Here is a 25837-nt window from a genome sequence, read left to right as displayed (position 1 = left end):
AGGCAAAATATTTCTCAATGGTGTTCCTCTTGTTTCTCTGCTTGCTCGTTTTCCCAGCCTAAGCCTGGTTTTGGTGTGCTTCCTGAGCTTTTGGGACACTCCCACAGGGATCTCAGTGTGTGAGGCTCTGTTCTCCCTTCTGATCTGTGAATGACCATATGCATCCCCCTATGCCATGGGGCTGAGGTGGGGGGGCCCTGCTGTTCTATGGTGGGGCCTGGACTGTGATCAGGATCTGAATGTGGTCAGAGCCCCAGAGTCCTGTTCCAGGGGCAGAGGATAGAGCTCAGCAGTCTCTCTTCACTTCCCTCCCTAGGTTCAATGGGCTCATGACCTGGGGGCTACTGCTTACCGCCCCACCTGCTTCTGTTTCCTGGATCTGGACTGCCCTGGCCATGCTGCTCTCTGTGTGCCCTGAGGGCTGTCAGGGGTCCCCCAGCTATTCCCCCAATTTGTGCCTGGTGGTACCTGAGGTGTAGGTCAGGAAACTCCCCCGCTGCTGGGAGCCCTGGCTCCCAGCACCCTGGGGCTGCCTCCGGGAGGCTGAAGTTCTTTCACTCTGGTGGGCCACCCCTCTGGTGGGCTACCCCTCTGGCGGGCCACCCCTCTGGCAGGCCACTCCTCTGACCCCGGGGAGCAGTGCCTTTCTTCTCTTTTCCAGGTTACATTGAGTAGGAGAACTGCCTCACTGGGTCCCTCTGTGGGTTCTGTCTCTCGAAAATTTAGTTATAGAGTCCTTAGTTTAGAAGTTTTATGAGAGAGCACCTAAGACACGATCCTCTCTTGTTACCATCTTGGATCCACCTCCCATATCTTCTTTGGGGCTCTGCTCGGTCATTATAATTTTGTAGCATTTAGTTTCAGTTTTTATAATTTTTCTTCCATTTATGTTGTTATAGTCATTTTTTATAGTTATTTTCATGATTTTACTTATATTTTTATCAGTTCACGTGAGTTATTCCATGATCTCTTAATCATTGTATTCATCATTTGTTACAGAATAATCATAATAAAGGGTATCTATTTTGTCCCTAGGTCGTTGTTATCATCGAAAGTGATTCTATAACTATTTTAATGTATATAAGACCTTTTTAATCACTTTTTTATCATTATACCTATTAAGGAAAGTTTGGGGTCAAAGTTGTACAGTTGGAGCCTCTTTCTATGCACAATTCCAAATTGATTTCCAGAAAGGCTTGATCAATTTATAATTCTACCAGAAATGCATTAGTGTGCCTGCCTTTCTACAAACCTTCCATCACTGACTATTCTCTTTTTTTCCTCATCTATTAATTTACAAACTATTATTGCGTAATTGTATCTTGTAACAGGATCATAGGATTGTAGATTTAAAGTTGGAATGAACTAGAGGTGTCATAGAAGAACTTAACTTCTCAAAGAAACAAACCAAAAGGTGAATGACTTGCCTAAATTTATAGGAGTAGTACATGGTGGAGCTAGGTCCTTTACAGCTCCCTCATCCCAAACTCTTTTACCCATTCTATCCTTGTGAAGTTAAATTTAAAACTGAAATATATGACTTCATGTATTCCTATTACATTTCATCTTCATTAGATTTAGTCCAATGTTGGTTGGGATCTTTTTGATCCTATCAAGTATACCAACTTTTCTTTCTGACAACAACAGGCTTATCTGTTAACACATAGAGATAGTACAATTAGATGAATTTGGAACTAGTTGACAGCATTCTAGCCAAAGAGGATCAATGTCATGTAAAAGGAAGTGTCTCTAATATAATGTCCTAGTCTCTTGCCCTTGGCCTTGTTGTGCTTAAAGTTTTTATTACTGATTTGAATTAAGGCATAGATGACTTTATCAAATTTGCAGAAGACAACATATTTTGATAGCTAGGTTTCTAGATGACAGAATCAGTATTACAAAGATAACTAGAATATTGGACCAAATCCAATAAGATGAAATTTAGTAAGAATAAATGTAAAACCCTATATTTTAGTTTTAAAAAGCAATTTCAGTTTGTATGAAAAAGATTTGGGGATTTTAGTGTACTAAAAACTCAACAGTGAATCATCAGTATAACCTAACAGCCAAAATAGTTCATTGGATCTTTTGTAGCCTTAAAAGAAAGGCATAGGGTCCAAAACTGAGGAAGGTGATAGTCCTTTTTTATTTTACCTTTATCAAAACATGTCTTTAGTGTGTTTAGTTCTAGGTAAAACATTTTAAAAATTATGCGTTCATTAGTTGGACCATGAATAGTGAGGTTGAAGAATAATTTAAAAATCTTTACATACACTGGCATGAAATGCCATTTACTGCATTGATTGAAGGAATGGGAAATCTTTGGTTTGGAGAAGAGACTTTGAGCTAATAGGGTAGCTGTCAAGAATTTTAAGGGGAGAGAACATGATGTAATGGAAGAGAGGATACTGGATATAGGAGCCAAGAGACCTGGGTTCTAATCCCCCAATAGTACCTGTATGACCTTAGGTGAATTGTTCTCCCTGGACCTCTGTTTCCTCATCTGTAAAGTGAGGGACACATTGAACTAGATGACCTCCAAAGTCTCTTCAACTTGAAATAATGTATGACTCCTCTTTAGTAGACTCTTTGAATACCTAAGACACTACCAGGGGTCATCTTTGCCTGCTCTGTTACCTGAGACTGGTCAGGAGCTTGTCCTGCTGTTTCTCCCCACCCCATCTTACAAAAAGTACAACCATTCATTCAACAATTTTCCATTCATTCAACAATTACTAAACATCAGATCTGTGCCTTACATTGTGTGGATGATGAAAATAAAATAGACCCTATCATCACAGGGGCTTACAGTATTTATACTAGGAAATAGCACAAATGCAGATAAGTAATTATAAGATCTGTACAAAGGGAATACAGTGTTACTTCCTGGGGGGAGACCCCTACCACCAACTAGTGGGAGATCAGAATAGGCACATAGTGGTGCATATATAGAGCTAGAAGGGACATAAAACTGTTCACTTCAGTAATTTCATATTATAGATTTAGAAATTAAAGTTAAATGGAAAAGTGAGTTGTTCATGGGAACATAGTAAGTGATCACCAGAAGAAAGATTTGAATACAGGTCTTCTGGTTACAGTTACAACTTTTTCTTCTGTATTACACTGCTTCTTCTAGGAAGGAGCATTTGAGCTGGGCCTTGAAGGAAGCTAAGAGCAGATAGACCAGTGTGATCATAATGTTGGATGAAAGAGAATCACCATTGTGTAGAGAGGTGGGTTAGCAAATTATGAAAGACTAAATGAAAGACTAAAAAGAAGAGTTTGTTACCCAGAAGGCAATTAGGAATGATGAGATCAAAACTGCTTTAGGAATATTAGTTTGGTAGTTATGTAGAGGATAGGCTGGGGAGTAGAAAGACTTGAAGTTAGGAGACTATTGCAATGGTGCAGACTAAACATGAGAAAAATGAGTTAGACAATGATTGAATGACTTGCCCAGTGATCCTGAAGTGTTTGAGGTATGGGGAACCCACTGATTCCAAACCCAGCACTTTTCTCTCCATAATGTTTGGTACTGGTGTGTGGAAGAGAAGAAAATTGGATTTAGAGAACTGAGAGACTTCTACTTAGTAATGATAATTAAACCTAAGGTTCCCAATGTGATCACCAAGAAAGGAGAAGAGAGTAAGTTTTGTTAGGAACAGAACGCTGAAGTTTAGCCTTCTATGGAGCTAAGGAATTGAAACAGAATAATGATCCCGCTATAGAAATTGGGGTGTGACCAAGACATCTACAAGAACCTGGAGAACAATGCCCCCAAAACCAAGGAGAGATTCTCCAAGTAGAAGAACTGCTTAGCAGTGACATATGTACAGAGAGATCAAGGAGGAAGACATAAGAAATCATTGTATTTGGCAAGTAAAAGTCTGATAACCTTAAAGGAGACCAGTTTCAGTTGAATTATGAAGTTGAAAGTTAGATTGCAGAGGATTGGAATGTGGGTGAAAGGTGAGGAAATAGAAACAGTGATTAGAGACAGCTTTTTCTAGGAGTTTGTGAAAGAGAAGAGAAAGATAGTGTATAATAGTTGGAATGGGTAGTATGGTCAAATGAATGGGGTGAGGGAAATCCCAGGGTCTATTTGTAGGCAACTGAGAAGGAGCCTGTACTTGAGGAAAGGTAGAAAATTGGGGGGTGGGATGATATAGGAGAGTTGGACAACTGGTCAGGAAGAAATTATTGGGAGCCCTTTACTAACACTGGATGTAGCTGGTACTGATTGGTACCTCTATTGCCTATAAACAGTTATGAGTCCACAGTTCCAGAGTGGAGAAGAATTCTTGTCCTCCTTCCCAAGGGAGTCAGGACCCTGATCACAGTTCCAAGGCAGAGAGGAGCACTAAAAAGGTGGTTTCAGGAGTGCAGGTGATCTGGTCATAGTTCTGGGGCCAAGAGGAGTGTAGTACTTGTAACTGCAGGGGATGAGAGGCCTTTTTAGAATAAAGATCAGAGCACAGACCAGGAGAACAGTGACCACTCCACCTTGGAAACCCTAAAAACTTGCAGACCCCCAGAACTAGAACAGAAAATATCATGAAAAAGGCTAAAGCTTAGGACAGTGTGTTCTACTCCCAGGTGATTAGATCCCATCTTTGAGAAAAAGTTTCAAGTTAAGAAATAGACAAAAAATAAATAAGCACACAGGAAAAAAAATGGCCACAAAAAGCCACTCCTAGCAGAGAAGACCAAAACATAAACTCAGAAGAAAACAGTGTGAAAATAGCTATAGCCTAAACCTCAGAGAAAAATGTTATTTGTACTCAGTTCCACCAAGAATTCCTGGAAGACTTCAAGGAAGAGAAGAATGATAGCAGAAATTGGGAAAAGAAATGAGAGTGATAAAAGAAAATTGTGAAAAGGGAATTAGCAGCTTGGTGAGAGACAAAAAAATCACTCAAGAAAATAACACTTTTGGGGGGCAGCTAGAGGTGCAGTGGATAGAGCACCGACCCTGGAGTCAGGAGGATCTGAGTTCAAATTCAACCTCAGACACTTAATAATTACCTAGCTGTGTGACCTTGGGCAAGTCCGGTAATCCCCTCATTGCCTTGCAAAAAAAAAAAAAACAACAAAAAAGAAAATAATACTTCTAATGATAAAAAAAACACAAATATTCATTGAAGAAATCCTTAAAAGCCAAATTGACCTAATGGAGAAGGAGGTACACAATTCATTGAAGAAAAGAACATAAAATGCTGCAAACTTGATTAAATTGGGAGAAGGAAAATATCATTGAAGCTTTAAATTTAAAATTTAGAATTGGGTAAGTAGGAGCTAGTGACTCCATGAGACATCAGGAAACAATAAAACAAAGTCATAAGAATAAAAAAGAGGAAAATGAGAATCATCTCATTGAAAAAAAACTGATATAGAAAGAGGGACAATTTAAAAATTATTCATCTATCAGAAAAAAAGAGCCTGAAATCATATTTCAAGAAATTACAAAGGAAAATTGCCTTGATCTTTTAGAGCACTGGAGTAAAATAGAAATTGAAAGAATCCATCAATCTCACCTCCTGGAAAAGGTCCCAAAATGAAAACTCCCAGGAATATCGTAGCCAAATCCCAGAGCATTCAGGTCAAGGAAAAAATATTCAAGTAGCCAGAAAGAAACAATTTAAATATTGTCATGTTATAGTCAGACTCACAGAAGATTTAATGACTTTACATGTTAAAGGAGCAAAGGACCTAGAATATGATATTCCCAAAAGTCACTAAATTAGAATTTCAATCAAGAATAATCTACCCAGCAAAACTGAATATAATCCTCCAAGAGAAAAAATGAATGCCTAAGGAAATAGAGGAATTTCAAGAATTCCTGATGAAAATCTAGAGATGAATAGTAAATCTGACATTCAGACACAAAATTAAAGGGAAGCATAAAAATGTAAATATGAAAAAGAAATCATAAGGGACTCAAATAAAATTGTTTATATTCCTTTATTGGAAAATAGTTCATGTAATTTCTAAGAACTTTATGTTATTAGTGCAGATAAAAGGAGGGCATAGACCAAGGGCATGAATATGACTATATTGTGCTGGAATAACCTCCCACCCCCAAGAAAAATGAAGGTGAGAAAAAAGGAAAAGCAGTAGAAGGGGGAAGGGAGAGGTAGAATGGAGAAAATGTTCTCACATAAAAAGGTATAGAAAGTAGTGCTTTTACAGTGGAGAGGAAAATCTTAATCTCACTCTCATAGAAATGTGTTCTTACAGGGAAGATTACATATATCTATATATGTTTTATACCATACACACCTTTGTGTAGATATGTAACTTACCCACTAAGATGTAGAAGGGGAAGGAGATAAGAGAAAGGATAGAATGATATAGGTGAAAGTGAATTAAAAGAATCAGTGGTTGGAAGCAAAATATATTTTTCTTTTGAGAAGGGAAAGAATAAAAAAAGATATAGTAAGAAACAAGAAAATGGGATGAAGAGATATACATAATAATCATAGTTGTGAATATGAATGGAATGAACTTTTCCATAAAATGGAAGTGAAGAAAAAAAAGTGGAAGTAAAGAGCAGAATGAATTATCAGAATTTAACAGTATGATGAAGACACATACAGAGTTACAGAATCTAATAAACTTTAGCTAAAGTAAAAAAGATTGGGTGGCAGTCATATCAAACAAATCAAAAATTGATCTAATTAAAAGAAAATCAAGGAAATGGAATTATGCTAAAAGTACCATGACTATGAAGTATTTTCAAACATTTTTACAGCAAGTTTTTTTGATTAAGGCCTCATTTCTCAAATATATGCTGAGTATAGAACTTTGTCAAATTTATAAAAATAAGTCAATTGATAAATGGTCAAAGGATATGAACAATTTTCAGAAAAAGAAAATTATTTAGTCATATAAAAATGCTCTAAATTACTGTTGGTTAGAGAAATGCAAATTAAAACAAGGTTGAGGTACCATGTCACATCCATCAGAGACTTGTGAACTGGTCCAATTGTTCTGGAGAGTAATTTGGAACTAGACCCAAAACTGTACATGCATTTTTAGTTCTGTTTTCTCAAGGGAATCAAAGGAAATGAATTTATAGGTATAAAAAAATTTTTGTAATTAATCTCTTTGTGGTGGCAAAGAATTGGAATTTGAAGGGATACTGATCAGTTGATGAATGATTGAATATGTTGTGGCATATGATTGTGATGGAGAACTATTGTCCTGTGGGAAATCACAAGGGGGATTGTTCCAGAAAAACTTGGCAAGTTCTATATGAACTGAAGCAAAACGAAGTGAGAAGCAGCAGGAGATCATTGTGCACAGTACTAGGCAATAATGATGTTCAACTGTGAAAAAATTGGCTACACTGATCAATATGATGATCCAAGATAATTCCAAAGGATTCACGATGAAAAAAATGCTACATACTTCCAAAGGGAGTACTGATAAAACTTTTTTCTTTTTTTTACTGATAAACATTTAAGTGAAAATTGTAATATAATCTTTTCTCTCTGCAATATAACTAATATGGAATTATGTTTTGCATGATTTCACATGTATAATTTTAAAAAATATTTTCTCTCAATTACATATAAAAACCATTTTCAGCATTCTTTTTTCTTAAACTTTGAATTCTAAATTTTTTTCCTTCCTCCCTCATGGGACCATTGCTGAGATGGTAACTATATATATTAATTCATATATTAATATATTCTTATATACAACATTACCATAGATATAGATCCAAAAGGGGAAAAAAACATGGAAAAAATAAAGTGAAAAATAGTTTGCTTTGATCTGCATTCAGATACCAGATACCATCATGGAGGTGGATTGCATTTTTTCATCCTGAATCCTTTGGAATTGTCTTAGATCATTATATTGTGGAGAATATGCAAGTCATTCACAATAGTTATTGCAGTTATAGGGTACAATATTCTCTTAGTTCTGCTTACTTCACTTTGCATCAGTTCATTTAAATCATTCCAGGTTTTTCTGAAATCATTCTGCTTGTTATTTCTTATAGCACAGTAGTATTCCATTACAATCATATACCACAACTTGTTCAGCTACTCTCCAGATGATGTCCATCATCACCTCAATTTCAAATTCTTTGTCACTACAAAAAAGTGCTATTATAAATAATTTTGAACCAATGAGTCCTTTTCCCTTTAATTAAAAAATAAACCTTTTTGAGTGTTAAAAGGTTTTTCTGCATCTATTGAAATAATCATGATTTCTCTTTGTTTTGTTATTGATAACTATGCTGGAAATTTTCTAAATTTTGAACCAGCCCCTCAATCCTGATATAAATCCCACCTGGATATCTTGTATGAGCCTTGTGATACATTGTTGTAATCTCCTTGATAATATTTTATTTAAAATATTTATTGGGTTAATTGGGCTATAATTCTCTTTGCTTTGGCCTTTTCTGGTTTAGATGTCAGCACAGTATTTTTGTCATAGAAGGAAATAATTGTTATTTAAATATTTGGTAGAATTCTCTTGTGAATCCAACTGGTCCTGGCAATTTTTTTCTTAGGGAATTCATTGATGGCTTGTTCAATTTTTTTTTCTAAGATGGGGGTATTTAAAAGCATTCTAATTCCTCTTTTGTTAATCAGGACAGTTTATTTTTTTTGCACTTATTCATCCATTTCACTTGGATTGTTACATGTATATGATATATTACTGCTTTCTCAGTGGTTGTGGGGAAAGGGTGGAAGTTAGGGAGGGAACTTGGAACCCAAATTTTAAAAAGAATACTAAAAATCTAAAATATAGGGGCGGCTAGGTGGTGCAGTGGAGTGTCTTGGAGTCAGGAGTACCTGAGTTCAAATCCAGCCTCAGTCACTTAATAATTACCTAACTGTGTGGCCTTGGGAAAGCCACTTAACCCCATTTGCCTTGCAAAAACCTAAGAAAAAAAATAGGAGGGATAGCAAGATTCTTGAGTCAGTTCTCTGAGAAGATGGAACCTAGGGCACAAATGCAAGATTAACTTTGGCAAGAAAGGCTACCTCTTCATCAGAGACTGGAACAAAGGAGAATATAGGACAGATGTCCAGAGGTTTTGAGATATAGACTAGAGAAGAAAGAGGAGCCTGAGGCATATGACCTCTTTTGACAGAGAATATGAGATGAGGGGAGAGGTGATATATTTGGGGGCTCAAGGAGAGAAAAGGTTTGGAACAGCTTAAGGAGAGAATATCACAGCGAATTGGAGAAAAGTGAAAGGATTGCCCTGCTGAGTGAGGACCTTAGTTGAGATTAGATAACAAATTTGTAATTGACTCAGACAGAAGTCTTCTACAACTATTCAGCACCTTGTGAATAAGAGCTGAGAATGGAGCTAGTGAACATAATTCAGGTTTCTGTCAAAGCAGAGGATAAAAAATCTAAAGGATTTGAGAGCTGAGGATAGAATTGTTGTTGTTTGCTTTCATTCTCTTTCTCCAAGAAAATCATGACATGAGGGAGGTGATGCCATGACATACATGTGAGGGGAGGCTGTGCTAAGTCACCAATCTCAGTTTCTCCTCTGGAGTCAGCTGAGTTCCATGGCTGTATATGGATCCAGACAACTGAACATGACCCTGGATACCAGGTATTCAGTTTCTGGGACCCTATGTGAACTCAGGTCCTTTTTGACTTCAGGACCAGTACTCTATCCACTGCACCACCTAGCTGTCCCAGAAAATAATTGAATTGTTTAGCTAAAGTCATTATTGGAAATGAAGGAAAGTGAAGCCAGAACATGATTCATGTTCTGGGAAAGCAATGGAAAATGTGAGGAATCATAAGACATTGGGAGGGAGGAAAGGACAAGATAATTTAGGAATTTAAATTCCTTGTTCATGCAAGTGAAAGGCTAATAGGTGACAAGGAAGTTAAAAGATATGACTCTTTGAATGTCTGATGTGTAGTGGAGTTGAGTTGTCAATAAGACATCTACTATGGGCCAGGTGGGCTTTGTGCTAAGTGTTGGGGAGAGAAGAAAGGTAAAAATATGGTTCCTGCTCTTAAGGATCTAACATTCTAATGAGGGAAACAATTAAAAAAAAGACTTTTATTTATAAGGTATCAATATAAGTAGATGGTAATCACAGAGGGAAAGCACTGAGTACTGGGCAAGGCTAGAAAAGGGTTCTTACTGATGTTTGGCTTTAGATTGTCTTAATGGAAGCAAGAAAGCCAGGAAATAGAAATAAGGAGGGAAAGAATTACTGACTTGGAGGAAAGACAGTCTGTGAAAAGGCACAGTACCAGGAGATGAAGAAGAGTCTTGTTTTCGGAACAGCAAAAAGACCCACTGTTGCTAGATAGTAAAGTATTCAGAGGGGAATAACTTTAAGAAGACTAGGAAGGGGCCAGGATTAAAGACTTTAAATACCAAACAGGATTTTAAATTTAATCCTGGAGGAAATAGTTAGACACTTAGGCAGGGATACCAATCAGGTGATTGTAATAGTCCCAGCAAGAGAAAGGGGGTAGATATAGGAGTAGGAGATTCTGAATGTAAATTCGACTAGATTTAGCAATAGATTAGATGTGTAGGGTAAATGCAAAATGAGGAGTTTAGGTTGACACTGAGGTGGTCAACCTGAATGAGTGATTGGGAAGATAGGGGTATTGTTTTGGGGAAATCTGAAGGAGGGGGAGGTTTTGGGCAGAAAAATGTTTTCTGTTTTGGACATGTTGAGTGTAAGTTTAGTCATTAAGCATTATTAAGTGCCTACTAGTGTGGGGATAATAAAGTGGTATTGTGCTGGAGAAGATAGATGGGATTACCCTAAAGGGTGCATGTAGATGGATTTGCCTTGGCAAGGAGAAGAGTTTCCTTACCCTATAAGATATCCTATGAGGATTTGTACAGCCCCCCTCACTGGCAGGCCATGCTGGGCAGTTCTATGCCAGTTTCTCCCATGCTGTACAATCAGTTCTAAAGTTCTTCAATGAGACCTTCAGGGTATCTTGCTGTTGTCTTCTGACCCTCTTGTGAGTATTTGCCCTGTGTGGTGAGTTCTCCATGAAAGTTTTTTTGGCAAGTGTCTATCTGGCATTCTAACAATGTGTCCAGCCCATCATATTTGCGATTTCTGTAGCAATGTTGGAATTCTAGGCAGTTTAGCTTGAGAAAGGACCTCAGTATCTGGCATCTTCTCCTGCCAGGTGATCTTCAGAATCTTCCTAAGACAATTTAAATGGAAGCAATTCAATTTCCTGGCATGGCACTGGTGAAATGTCCAGGTTTAACAGGCATATAACAATGAGGTCAACACAACAGCTCTGCAGACCTACAGTTTAGTAATCAGTCTATTACTCTTCTCTCCCACATTTTCTTTTGGAGCCTCCCAAATACTGAGCTAGCTCTGGCAGTGTGTCAGCCTCACTGACAATGTGTACTCCCCTGGAAAGGGCACTGCCAAAGGTAAGTGAACTTATCCACAGTACTCAGAACTTCTCCATTAGCTGTAATCAATGGTTCCACATATGGATGGTGTGGAGTTGGCTGATGGAGCACCTGTGTTTTCTTGGTGTTAATTGTTAGACCAAAATTAGCCCAAGCAGCAGAGAATGGATCCATATTTTGTTGCATCTCAGCTTCAGAGGCTGCATTGAGTGCACATGCACCAACACTCCCTCCACTTTGTTCTTGGTTTGTAGCCTTTTCAGGTTAAAGACGTTGCCTTCATTGTGGTAGCTGACTTTGAGGCCATGTTCATCCTCATTGAAGGCCTTTGGTAAGATGGCTGAAAACATCATGCTAAAAAGTATGGGAGGGGCAGCTAGGTAGCACAGTCGATAGAGCACTGGCCCCGAAGTCAGGAAGACTTGAGTTTAAATCCTTCCTCAGACACTTAATAATTACCTGTGTGACCTTGGGCAAGTCACTTAACCCTATTGTCTTGCCAAAAAAGAAACTAAAAAAAGAAAAAAATTATGGGAACAAGGACACATCTCCATATACATGCACATATAAATACTTAGATCTCTATAAATATCTTCTGTTTTGGGCCTGCAAAATATAATGATGTATATGTATGTATATAAAAGAATGATCACTCTTCTGAGTTGAAAGCAACTGTTTTTCTTGTTTAGGAGACTTACCCATTTCTGCTTTGTATTTGTGTATCATGTAGATAGTTCAGCAAAGGTTCTCAATAGAAACTAATTAATAATAAACAATGTGTCATGCAAGTTTTAGCCTGTACTACAGGTATCTGCTCATATATGAGAATGTCTCTTGAGGCATGTATTTCTTATCTGTACTGCCAGAGCTGCTGAAAAGGGTCTTCAAAGTGAATGTTTGGCTCTAGCCATAGTAGCTTATATATATATATATTAATATGAGATAGTTTGGAAGGATATGAAACTGTTAGTCTTTGGTTAATGGGGAAGGGGGTTACTGATTCAGATCAACTAGTCAAACATTAGTTTGTCTTGCTATATATGCAAGCTTTCCTAACATTGAAAATCTGTAGGAAATAAAATCTGGAAAAGAGGGAAAGCTCATTTGTTAAATGACTTAAAGACTGAGAGATAAGTCCTAACCTTATCCAAAATTAGGACAATCCTTGATTGTTTAGCTAAGGTTCTAGCCTGTTGCAAATAATGTCATATTCTTTATGTAAATAGACATTGCTGCTTACTGTCTCCCAGCAGCAGCTGCAACCAGCTGGAACTTTCTGATGGTATATTTTAGTTAGATATGAAATATTTTTACTTTGCAAACATACTTTTTTAATTTTAAAAATTTCAGAGTGATTTATTTATATTATTATTTAAAATTTTTTTATTCTATTAAATTTTATTTGAGTTTTACAATTTCCCCCCCACTTACTTCCCTTCCCCCACCCCCCATAGAAAGCAATCTGTCAGTCTTTACTTTGTTTCCATGTACTTTAATCCAAATTGAGTATGATGAGAGATAAATCATATCCTTAAGGAAGAAACATAAAGTATAAGAGATAGCAAGATCAGACAATAAGATATCAGTTTTTTTCCTAAATTAAAGTTAATAGTCTCACTGGCCCTGGTGTAAGGAGTACCTGGGTTCAAATGCGGTCTCAGACACTTAATAATTACCTAGACTTGTGGCCTTGGGCAAGCCACTTAATATCATTTGCCTTACAAAAAACTAAAAAAACAAAACAAAGTTAAAAGTCCTTGGTCTTTGTTCAAACTCCACAGTTCTTTCTCTGGATACAGATGGTATTCTCCATTGCAGAGTCTCAAATTGTCCCTGATTGTTGCACTGATGGAATGAGCAAGTTTATCATGGTTGATCCTCACCCCCATGTTGCTGTTAGGGTGTACGGTGTTTTTCATCTCACTCAGCATCAGTTCATGCAAATCCCTCTAGGCTTCCCTGAATTCCCAACCCTCCTGGTTTCTAATAGAACAATAGTGTTCTATGACATGCATATACCATAGTTTGCTAAGCCATTTCCCATTTGAAGGACATTTACTTGATTTCCAATTCTTTGCCACCACAAACAGGGCTGCTATGACTATTTTTGTACAAGTGATGTTTTTACCCTTTTTCATCATCTCTTCAGGGTATAGACCCAGTAGTGGTATTGCTGGATCAAAGGGTATGCTCATTTTTGTTGCCCTTTGGGCATAGTTCCAAATTTCTCTCCAGAAAGATTGGGTGAGTTCACAGCTCCACCAACAGTGTAATAGTGTCCTTGATTTTACACAACCCTTCCAACAATGATCATTATCCTTTCTGGTCATATTGGCCAGTCTGAGAGGTGTGAGGTGGTACTTCAGAGAAGCTTTAATTTGCATTTCTCTAATAATTAATGATTTAGAGCAATTTTTCATGACTATGGATTGCTTTGATCTCCTCATCTGTAAATTGCCTTTGCATATCCTTTGACCATTTGTCAATTGGGGAGTGGCTTTTTTTTTGCAAGGCAAATGGGGTTAAGTGGCTTGCCCAAGGCCACACATCTAGATAATTATTAAATGTCTGAGGCCACATTTGAACTCAGGTATTCCTGACTCCAGGGCCGGTGCTCTATCCACTGCGCCACCTAGCTGCCCCTCAAACATACTTTTTAAACTATCTTCATATGCTGTTGCAAATTTTCTCCCACCAGTCCATCCTCTGTCTATTGAAAAGGCAAGCTATACGCTATCTATTATACATGTGAAGTTATGAAAAACATTCCCTATTAGCTATGCTGCAAAATATAAAGTAGGAAAAAAATGTTTCAGTCTCGACTCAGTTCATCAGTTCTTTCTCTGCAAGTGGATAGTATTTTTCATAATCAGTCCTTTGGAATTGTCATGGATCTGCAAGAATTTTTTTAATCTTCTGTATGTTTTTCACACTCAGTATTTATTTATTTTATATTAAAGATTTTATTTGAGATTTACAATTTCCCCCATCCTATTTCCCTCCTCCACGCCCCACAGAAATCAATTTGTCAGTCTTTACTTTGTTTCCTTGTTGTACATTGATCCAAATTGATGTGTGATGAGAGAGAAATCATATCCTTAATGAAGAAACAAAAAGTATAAGAGACAACAAGATCAGATATTAAGATACCTGATCTTTTTCCTGAATTAAAGGGAATAGTTTTTGAACTTTATTCAAACTCCATGTTTCTTTATCTGGATACAGATGTTATTCTCCATTGCAGAAAGCCCCAAATTGTCCCTGCTTGTTGCACTGATGGAATGAAAAAGTCCATCAAGGTTGATCATCGCCCCCATGTTGCTGTTAGGGTGTACAGTGTTTTTCTGGTTCTGCTCATCTCGCTGAGCATCACTTCATGCAAATGCCTCCAGGCTTCCCTGAATTCCCATCCCTCCTGGTTTCTAATGGAACAATAATGTTTCATGACATACATATACCACAGTTTGCTAAGCCATTCCTCAATTGAAGGACATTTACTTGATTTCCAATTCTTTGCTACCACAAACAGGGCTGCTATGACTATTTTTGTACAAGTGATATTTTTACCCTTTTCATCATCTCTTCAGGGTTATAGACCCAGTAGTGGTATTGCTGGATTAAAGGGTATGCTCATTTTTGTTGCCCTTTGGGTGTAACAATCAGTATTTATAATAACACATTAATTAGAGTAATGTAATCTTTATTAGCTGTTTCGCTTTTGAAAAGGGAAAAAATAAAACCCATGAAAATTTGGATGAGAAACAATGAGGTGCACAGACTTTGCGTCTTTCTTTTAACTTTTTCGTTGCTGAAAAAATTTTCCTTTTGTCCCAGTGTTGAATATTTTGGGCTCAATTTGGGCCAAAATATGAATTTCACTAGGGATCAGTTATAGTTGTAATTTTTGTTAGTTTCTTTCTTATTATCCTATAAATCCAGAACAAATAAATAACATAAAATTGCAGAAAATACGCATTTTGACATCACATACTCTACACTGATAGAGTTAAAATATAAAATTTAGCAAAGTAGTATCATTTCAGTGTTACCACTACCTTGCTTGGCTTTCTTTTCTGAACATTCTGTTTTCATTGTATTTTTAAAATATTTCATCCATGCTGTTTTTTTTTAATATCACTGCCATTGCTTGCCTCCTGCATTCCCCCTCCCCCATACAGACTTTTATTTTTGTTGTGAATAAGTCTAACCAAGTAAATTAATTTTATGTGGTTATGGTTGTATCTGGAAATGTGTGCTTCATTTTGTATCTACAATTCTTTAGCCATCTATCAATAAGTTAGAAGTTTCATTATCAGTTTTCAGAACTCAAGCTTGATCAAAATTTTTAAAGTTTTTTTTAACTATCTTCCTGCATAATATTGTAGTGATGTTCTTTCTGCTTTTTTTTTTTATTCTGATGTTGTTATTGTTGTTCAGCCATGACTTTTCTTGACTTGGGAGTTTTCTTGGCAAAGATGCTGGAGTGGTTTGACATTTCTTTCTCCAGATCATTCTACAGAATGAAATTTTGACAATTGAGGAATCAAGGTTAAGTTACTTGCCCAGGATCATACAACTAGTAAGTGTCTGAAGTGGGAGTTTGGACTCCTGTTCCAGCACTATATCTGCTGTGTTAACGTAAGTTGTTCAATTCACTCTCTACTTCTTCATGCAAGTCTTTACAAGCTTACCTAAATCAGTCCTACTGCCATTTTTTTTACATGTTGTAATATGCTGTTTCATTGATATACAATGTTTGTTCATTCTTCAATTGGTGAATGCCTAATTTGTTTTTAATAATGTCAGGATAGAGACTGTTGATATATATATATTTTTCTGTACAGGTTGCATATACACTTGAATGATTTATGGAGCACAGTTCCAAATTGCCTTCCAGATTAGTTGAATGAGTTGAGCTCTACCAGTTAGTGTTAGTAAGTAGTCAAGCAATTGTCATTTTCTTTTATCTTTGCCAATCAGTTGGGTATGAGCATTTTAGAGTTGTTTTAATTTTCACTTCTTTTATGAATGATTTTGGAGCATTTTTCATAGTTGTTGATAGCTTGGATTTCTTTTGAGAATTGCCTGTTTCTAACTTTAAAACATTTTCTGATTAGAGGGTGACTCCTTTTCTTAATTATGTTTCATATATTGTATATTAAACCATTATCAGAGAAATTGTTGCAAATATTTTTCACCAATTAACTTTTCAAATTCTAATTGTATTGATTTTATTTGTGCAAAAATTTTATGTGATCAAAATTGTTCCCTTTTCTTTTATAATAATCTTTTCCCCTTGTTTGATCAAGAATTCACATAACAATAATTGTGAAAAGTATTTTCTTCCCTTTGCTTAATTGTTTTAGGATATATAGAATTCTGTAGCCAAATATTCTATTCATCCATTTGGAGGTTATTGTGGGTGAGTTGTTGGTCTAAATCTTTTTCCCAGATTGCTTTCTTGCCTATCAGTTTTTGCCAAGTAATGTGAGACTTTTCTATTAGTAATTGATGTTCTTGGACTTATTGCCATAGTTATTTTTTCTAGTTTTTATGTATCTAATTTTTCATTTTGATCATATCTCTCATCAAATAGTTTGATGATTGTTTTGTAGTATACTGAACTTTGGAATCTGGCACTTCTATTCTCTCCCCCCCCTTTTTTTTCATTGTTTCATTATTCATGACTTTTTGTTCCTCCAGATGAATTTAGTTAGGTAAACTTTTGTTAGTTTGTTATGATGCTAATTCTGTAAGTTAATTTATTTGGCAGAGATTTTGGATAGTGTATGAACTGGGTCTGATTTCATAGGGATTTCTGGTTGAGAAAAACTCCCTTTAGCAATGCAAGTTGGCACCTTTTCTGCTACTTAAGAAGCTTAGACAGTTGCCTAAGCACTTAGAGGTTAATTGACTTGCCCAGGTTCACATAGCCATAGGCTTCTTGACTTTCTTATGACCCATCTCTAATTTCACCATCTGCAAAGAGGCCTTTCTTGGCATCTTCTTTCCCATATCCCCCTTTACCTCTGAGATTACTGTGTTCCATTTATTCTACATACTTACTGTTTATATGCACCTAGTTATTTAAATGTTGTAGTCCCAATAGAATGAGATCTCCCTCAGGGCAGGGGCTATGTTTTTGCCTTTCTTGGATTAGCCCCAGGGCTTATTGCCTAGTAAGTTCCTAATAAAAGTTTGTTAACTGACTGATAGCCAGTATATGGCAGAAATGGGACTTGATCACCAGGTTTCTAGTTCTGGTATTCCACTTGGCCTCTTTAAGTTGTATTGTCATCGTAATATCAGCATGGACAGTTATTGAAGTCCTTTTTCTTTAAAAAAAAATTTTATATTCATATAATTTCCTTTTCTTGGTAAATGAACTTCCAGATATTTTCCATATTTTGTGTTTGAGTGGAATTCTTTTCTATCTTTTTCTGCTGATATTTTTGATAATATATGAAAATTGATAGATTTTTAAAAAATCTTTTGTTTTACTGAAGTTATTTCATTTTTAGTTGAATCTCTTTGAGTTTAAAAAATAAATCAAGGGGCAGCTAGGTGGCGCAGTGGATAAATCACCGGCCCTGGATTCAGGAGTACCTGGGTTCAAATCCGGTCTCAGACACTTAATAATTACCTAGCTGTGTGGCCTTGGGCAAGCCACTTAACCCCATTTGCCTTGCAAAAACCCAAAATAAATAAATAAATGAATGAATGAATGGATAGATAAATAAATAAATCAAGCAATACCACTACTAGTTCTACAGCTGCAAGACATCCAAAAAAAAGGGGGACAAAAATTTATAAAATTTACAAATTGTACAAAAATTTAAAGCATCTCTTTTTGTGGTGTCTAAGAAGTGGAAATTGAAGGACAGCTGATGGGGAATGGCTAAATCAGCTGTGGAATATGATTGGTTTTTTTTTTTGTTGTTGTTATTTTATTTTAGGTTTTTGCTAGGCAATGGGGTTAAGTGGCTTGCCCAAGGCCACACAGTTAGGTAATTATTAAGTGTTTGAGGCTGGATTTGAGCTCAGGTACTCCTGACTCCAGGGCCGGTGCTCTATCCGCTGCGCCACCTAGCTGACCCTGTTTTTTATTTTTTTTTAAAGATTTTATTTATTTTGAGTTTTACAATTTTTCCCCTAATCTTCCCTCCCCCATCCCCCACAGAAGGCAATTCGTCAGTCTTTGCATTGTTTCCATGGTATATACAGTGAATTGAATGTGATGAGAGAAATCATATCCTCAAGGAAGAAAAATAAAGTAAAAGAGATAGCAAGAACAGACAACAAGATATCAGGTTTTTTTTTTTCTAAATTAAAGGTAATAGTCCTTGGTCTTTGTTCAAACTCCATAGTTCTTTCTCTGGATACAGATGGTATTCTCCATTGCAGACAGCCCCAAATTGTCCCTGATTGTCTTATTGATGGAATGAGTGAGTCCATCAAGGTTGATCATCACTCCCATGTTGCTGATGGGGTGTACAGTGTTTTTCAGGTTCTGCTCATTTCACTCATCATCAGTTCATGCAAATCCCTCTAGGCTTCCCTGAATCCCCATTCCTCCTGGTTTCTAATAGAACAATAGTGTTCCATGACATGCATATACCACAATTTGCTAAGCCATTCCCCAATTGAAGGACATTTACTTGATTTCCAATTCTTTGCCACCACAAACAGGGCTACTATGACTATTTTTGTATAATTGATGTTTTACCCTTTTCCACCCAGTAGTGGTATTGCTGGACCAAAGGGTATACACACTGGAATATGATTGTAATAGAACATTATTGTACTATAAGAAATGACAAGAAGGATGATTTCATAAAAACTTGGAAAAGCTTTCATGAACTGATGCATAGTGAAGTGAACAGAACCAGGATTTCACTGTAGACAACAGCAATTTTGTTTGATGAAGAGTGACTTAACTATTTTTTTTGAGCAACAGTGATTCAAGAGAATTGCAAAGGAATAATGTTGAAGCCTACTTTCTGTTTGATGCCGATTGAAGCATGCTATTTTTCACTTTCTTTTTAAATTTAATTCTTTTTGTACAAAATGATTAACATTAAAATGTTTTATATAGTTTCACATATATGACCTGTATGTGATAACTTACAGCGAGAGAGAGAGAGAGAGAATTTGGAAATCAGAACTTTAAATCAAAATGTTTTTTAAAAAAGTAAATCATAGGCCTTTTTAGCAAACCAGTATTAGTTTGTTCTTGTATAGTGCTTTCAAAGTATATTCTTATGTTCATTTGGGACTTGAACTGTTCTGTTAGGTTGATGGAGAAGGAAAGGGATATTGTAGCAAATGACATTAATAAATACCAGAGTTAGAATTAAAATCTAGTCCTCTTGACTTCAAGTCCTCTATTTTCACTAGATGTCTCTGTGCCCTTCCTACGTAAATTTATTATTTGTCTTTTTTCTTTGCAAGATCTTTGTTAATTCTGAAATATAAAGTGTGCCTTTTTGGTTGTTGTGCTCACTTCACTTTGTTGTTGTAATTCTTGAGATGTGTCAGATTTGGAGGAAAAAAGCTATGTTTCCCTTTGATACATTATTTTCTAAGGGTAGGGGTAGGATGGCATTTTCTTTATGCCAAAAAATAAGAAGATTATGATGATTCATTGTTTTCACCTTGCATCTTTATGGTGAAGATTTCTGATTTTTCTTGTTGTGCCTTTAGATCTCTGCCACAATTTTAACTTTTTTAACTTCAGAAATTAGAGAAACAAAACATTGTTTATTACATGTCACAATTTATTTGACTGTATCATGAGAGCATATAACAAAGCTATAAATTTAAAAAACATAAGAATAGGTAGTTACCAGTCTTCAACAGTGTTTGAATGAGATAAAACAGATAAATATCTTGGATCTTGCTGAACTCTTGCTGTTTTTGTTGCAGTTTTGCTTTATAGCCAAAACAAGCCAATCCCTGCCTTGATTGATTCTACAGTGCTAACCAAGGCTTGATGCTTTGATGTTTTTTTGATGAAACCCTAGAAAAAAACATGGGAAAAATGAAGTGCAAGTGTTTGAGTGTTTGAGGAAGTACTTTAATCTCAAATGACTATTCTAAAACATTTTTCATTCATGTGTGTGTAACTGTTGGAACTAATCTTAAAAAGGAAGTTCATGGTATTTAGAGCTTCCAGAAATGAACTGATATATCTCCTTTGTTTTTTGAACTAGAAAACTATAAACTCAAGGGGAGGTTTTTTAATTGATATATCTAAAATCACACAGAGATAGTAAGCAGTAGTGAGTTTTTTTAGTCTGGCATTAAAGCACTTTCTGATCTGTTTAGAGCAGTGGTTTTATGAAATAAAAAGAGAGTGGATTTGGGGTGAAAGGATCTGTGCTCCTAGTTTTTCTGGTTACTAACAAAAGAGGAACTTAGATTAGATACCCTTTAAAGGTCTCTTTGCTTTGTAAAAATCTTTTATCCTGTAGATTCTTGTTATAGTGAATTATTTCTAAAGCATTCTAAAAAAATAACAGTACAAAAAAGATTTATAACTTTTTTTTGCAGTGACAAAGAACTAGAAACCTAAAGAAGTATATGCAATCAGGTGGAGAATGGGTAAACATATTACATTTGATGGATGTAATGATTAGAATACTTAATGTGGTGCTTTGAGAAATAAGGAAAGGAGTGTTCAAGGAAACTTAGAAAGGCTTGTATGAACTGAGGTATAGGAAAGTAAGCAGAATTAGAACAATTTATATAGTAACAGCAGCATTGTAAAGACAAACGACTTTAAAAGATAGATTGCAGTAACCAATCATGATTTGGAGAGTGGATAATGACAGATACATGACTTCTCCAGACAGAGAAGTGATGGATTCAAGACTTAGAATGAGACAGAGGTTTTTAGACATGAACAATGTAGACATTTATTTTTATTTACTAGGCATATTTCTTACAAGAGTTTTCTTTTAAATTGTGGTGAAGGAAGAGTGAAAGGGAGAGAAAATATGCTTGTCAATTGAAAAAGGGGAAAAAAAAACCATTGGCTAGTCAGAACCATTACTTCTTACAAATTCCCTGGTTGTCCCCTGTCCCTGTCCCCTGTTTAAAGATAAGGTGAGCTAATTTTGACCAGACCTTAGCAAATAATGGAGGAAAGTTTAGGGCTGGAAGATTTTTTTTTTTTAGGTTTTTGCAAGGCAAATTGGGGTTAAGTGGCTTGCCCAAGGCCACACAGCTAGGTAATTAAGTGTCTGAGACTGGATTTGAACCCAGGTACTTGTGACTCCAATGCCGGTGCTTTATCCACTATGCCACCTAGCTGCCCCTAGAAAGTGGCAGGAAGATTTTAACAAGAAGCCTAGGGTTATAATAAGAAAAAGCCCAGAGACTGTTTGAGGGTGTTTCCTTAATGCTTTGTCTTCAAGACTTTCATCTGTAAGAACCATCAATCTAGCTAACCAAAAATATATCAGTCAAGCAAAGAATTGAGGAATATGCTTCTGGTAGACCTTTTCCCCCCAAATTTTTCGATAATATGTTACAAAATGACCTGAAATGCTTCTGTGTTGTTATAAGATTAGTCAGTCAACAAGCTAATTCAATTAAAAATTAAATGTTTAATACATGCTAAATGCTGGAAATTTGAAGCAAAAAATAGCCCAAATATAACTAAGTTTACATGCAAGATAGATAATATAAATAAATAAATACATGTTTTTATATACTTACGTACACATATATGGGGGGAGAGAGAATAGATGGATTCTTAACACAGAATGAGGCTGGTTTTTAGATTTGAACAATGTAGAAATTTATTTTTCTTTGCCAGGCATATATTTCTTATAAAAATATTCTTTTTCTTTTAAATTGTGGGGAAGGAAGAGTGAAAGAAAAAGAAAATATGCTTGTAAATTGAAAAGAAAAAACTCAGTAGTAATTGGTGAGTAATTCAAAAGGGAAAGTCACTAACAACTTGGAGGTTCCCGGATTCCTGTAGAAGGTTGAGATTTGAGCTGAATCCAGCAGGAAAACTGAAACTAAGAGGAAGTAGTCTCTAAAACTTAAGAGGAGGGAGGTCTCTAAAATTTATGGGGTATGGGTATGCAGATATGTTAGAGTTATTTACTTCTGTAGAAATTCATAGAACAAACGCTTCTCAAATGGGCAGGTCCAGAATAAACATTGACATTTTTGTGTGGAAGTTTTTTCCTGGGATTAGAAGATGGAAATTTAGCAGTATCAATTCAGATTTACAACTTCTTGAACTGAAGAGAAGTGACTACCATGTTACCTTATCTATTCCTCCCCCTCTTTCCCTTTCAATCTGAATTTTTGTTTTTAGGGCCCAGTATTCATTTTTATCTTTAACTTTCTTGATCCCAGTTTTTAAACACCATTTTTCTAGAAATTCTAGACTCCCCCATTCCCCCCCTGCTTACCTACCCAAAGATAACTTCTGAACAGACAATTTCTGATAGCAAGACTTAACTTCTGTTTCCTGGCTTTTGGGGTCCTTGCCCCAAGACTGACTTTTTAAAACTTTTTCTCATTTAATGAACACTCCTGTTTTCTTCCTTTTGGCTGTAGCTTTCATCCAGACTGGGAAATAGTAGAGTGGAAAGAGCCCTAAGTTTGAGGCTCAACACCCACCTTTATTGTATTATTTCAGGCAAGTTGCTTTACCACTCTGAGTCAGTTTCCTTACCTGTAAAAGGAGATTATAATACTGTCATTTGCCACCTCAAAGGATTAGAGTGAAGAAAGCACTTTGAACCTTCAAGTAGTACAAGATGTTTGATATGTGTACACTGTTAAAGAGTTTTTTATTGGCAGAGGAGAGGTTGATTAAATTACTAAAAGTGTCAACATTTTATTAGAAGTAGTAGGGAAAGAGCCTTTTTTGAGAGGAAAAGGAGCCAAGAGCATTTTTTTAGTAGAGTTATATATGGTTAGAGGTTTGATTGGGTTTTTATTTGGAATTTATGTTTAATAAGATTTAGTTAAACTAATGAACCCCTAAATGTTTGCTAAAGAAAATTCATTGCTAGGAAAATCTTCAGCAATTCAATTCAGTCTTATGGTTTAATATTTCACTTGAGATACTGGTAGAGTACCTTCGAATTGATCTCTGCTCATTAGGGTTGTGGATTTGATAGAGGAATACTCAATGTCACTTATTTAGAATAAGATGGGAATTGAGTTTCAGTTTGCCCATTTGTAGTAGGAAATTTAATGATGGGTCTAACATGTTCAGGTTTATCAAAATCTATTAGTTGAATTTTTTCCCATGTGCCCCATTTTTTGGGAAAGAAAACAAATTGCAACAGAACAAGTTAGGATTTATTGTTTTAAAATTTTCCAGGGTATGGCCTGAGAGGTTGGTATGCTTTAAACCAAATCTCTTATATTTTTAATTCTTATATTGTCAATATATTACTGCATGGTTATTAGTGATATTCATAAGTATGTCTTTGAGGAACTGGAACATTCTGTAATAACAAAACATTGTCATTTACAAGATAACGTAATAATTCAGCAAAATGAATGAATATAATTTAGAAATATGCTGAATAATAAAGATGTTTAAATTATCTGTCTGACCTAACTCTTTAGTTTTTGCAAGGCAAATGGGGTTAAGTGGCTTGCCCAAGGCCACACAAGCTAAGTAATTTTTAAGTGTCTGAGGTTGAATTTGAACTCAGGTAATCCTGACTCCAGGGCCAGTGCTCTTATCCACTGCGCCACCTAGCCGCCCCCTGACCTAACTCTTAAATACAAAATTGACTTCACTGTAACCCTCTCTTTAATACTTAAACAAGGCAGTTACTTGAAGTTTTACAGTATTGCATTAAAACACTCACTTTACTTTTTCCTTTTTAAAGTGAATACTGACAATTGCCCCCCCCCCCCCCCATACTCTTAGGATATTTTTGCCATTGCTATTTTACCTTTTTAATTGTGGATATTTCTGATCATTTGAGTTTAACTTAACCACTAACTGTGCAGCCCTACTCTGTTCATATGTGGTATAAAGAGAGTTATGTGGTTTTGGATAGTGAGGTGAGATATTATAGAATGCTGACTTGGAGAGTGAAATTAAAGCCATGTATGGTGGTATGATCTGGGCAGTATGCTTTCCTTGTCTAGGCTTGTATTAGTTTCATAAGAGAGGACTCCCTGTACTTCATGTTTCGTGTTCTTCATTATTCAGGATATTGCTACCTACATCTCACCGGACAGTTTTTAGGTTGAATTGTCTACTGCTAGTAAAGTCCTGAGGAGAGTCTCTCATTCAATTAACATTAACTGTTTAGTACCAAACACTATTCTCTTCTGTGTTACTTTGAATATAAAGACAAAACCAAAACACCATACCCTCCAGGGGTTTCAGTCTTTTTGCTTGGTTTCCAATTTTTTTATAGAATATTTTATTTAAAGACACATAAGTACAATAAGTGGTTTTAAACAATATTTTCTTTTACTCCCTTGCTTTTCTCTACTGTTAGTTTGTTGATTCATATCCATTATAAAACACATTTAATCTAATCTTAATAAAGGGGAAAGTAGTCCCTACAAAAGCTTATATTATTTCTATAGAAATTGGAAGTTAGAAGAAAAAGGTGACATTGGATCTAATAATGATCTAGATTTGTAGTATTGGATACATCTGAAACATCTTAGATTTGTCCCCTTTTTTCTCAAACCACCTTAAAGATCATTATACATCTGGATTGTGAAGGCAAAGATAGAAGAAAATAGGAATTTGGATAGGACAGGAAGGACTAGCATTTGTCCATAATATATATTAATCTATTGAGACTTTCTGGTTTGTATATGTATTTAGTGTATGTGTGTTTTTGTTGGCTAGCCAGATGTTTGTTGATGCTTTCCTTTTCAAAAACTATATTGATTGGCACTGAATGGGTTACTTATTTATATTCTTTTTTTATTGCTATTTTGATTTTGCCTGAAAGGAATAGCATTAGAGAGTAAATGGAAATTTTCCATTTCTTTTCTTTCCTTTGACTTTTATCTGTTTTCTTTGATAGCTAAATTAGTGTATATAAGTATTTAGTAAATTTTCTATGAGTTTGTCCTGGATGAAAACTATCAAAAGGGAAAAGCATGCTAAATGTTGCATTAAATATGGCTTTCTAATAGATGCCAATTTTTCACACCTTAGACAGATTTTCTTAGTTCAGAGTTTGATCAGAGGTTATGAGCTAATTGAAATCTCTTTTTTTTCTTATTTTAAAGGCAAATCGGGAGTGGTGCCGAGAAAAATTTCCTTACTAGATGACATTTCATCGCAATGTCAGATCGTTTGGGGCAAATAACCAAGGGAAAGGATGGGAAAAGCAAGTACTCGACTCTCAGCCTATTTGATAAGTATAAAGGAAAGTCAGTAGAAGCTATCAGAAGCACAGGTAAGGAGGCAGGGAAATTAGT

General features: G+C 35.8%; 1 protein-coding gene across 7 annotated transcripts in view; it reads left to right on the top strand.

Annotated features, from left to right (window-relative positions):
- The window catches only part of PRRC2B (proline rich coiled-coil 2B), a 103223-nt gene that overhangs the window by 22691 nt on the left and 54695 nt on the right, over positions 1 to 25837 (top strand). For all 7 annotated transcript variants that reach the window (XM_074210875.1, XM_074210873.1, XM_074210874.1 and 4 more), the window contains exon 2: positions 25646 to 25815. In XM_074210875.1, coding sequence (XP_074066976.1) covers positions 25701 to 25815 — 115 coding nt within the window. In that variant the 5' untranslated portion in view covers positions 25646 to 25700. The remainder of the gene's footprint in view (positions 1 to 25645; positions 25816 to 25837) is intronic.

Source organism: Macrotis lagotis, chromosome 1, assembly GCF_037893015.1.
Source record: "Macrotis lagotis isolate mMagLag1 chromosome 1, bilby.v1.9.chrom.fasta, whole genome shotgun sequence".
NCBI classification, from domain to species: Eukaryota; Metazoa; Chordata; class Mammalia; order Peramelemorphia; family Peramelidae; genus Macrotis; species Macrotis lagotis.
The sequence above is the reverse complement of the archived record's forward strand: the minus strand, read 5'-3'. Positions and strand labels throughout refer to the sequence as shown.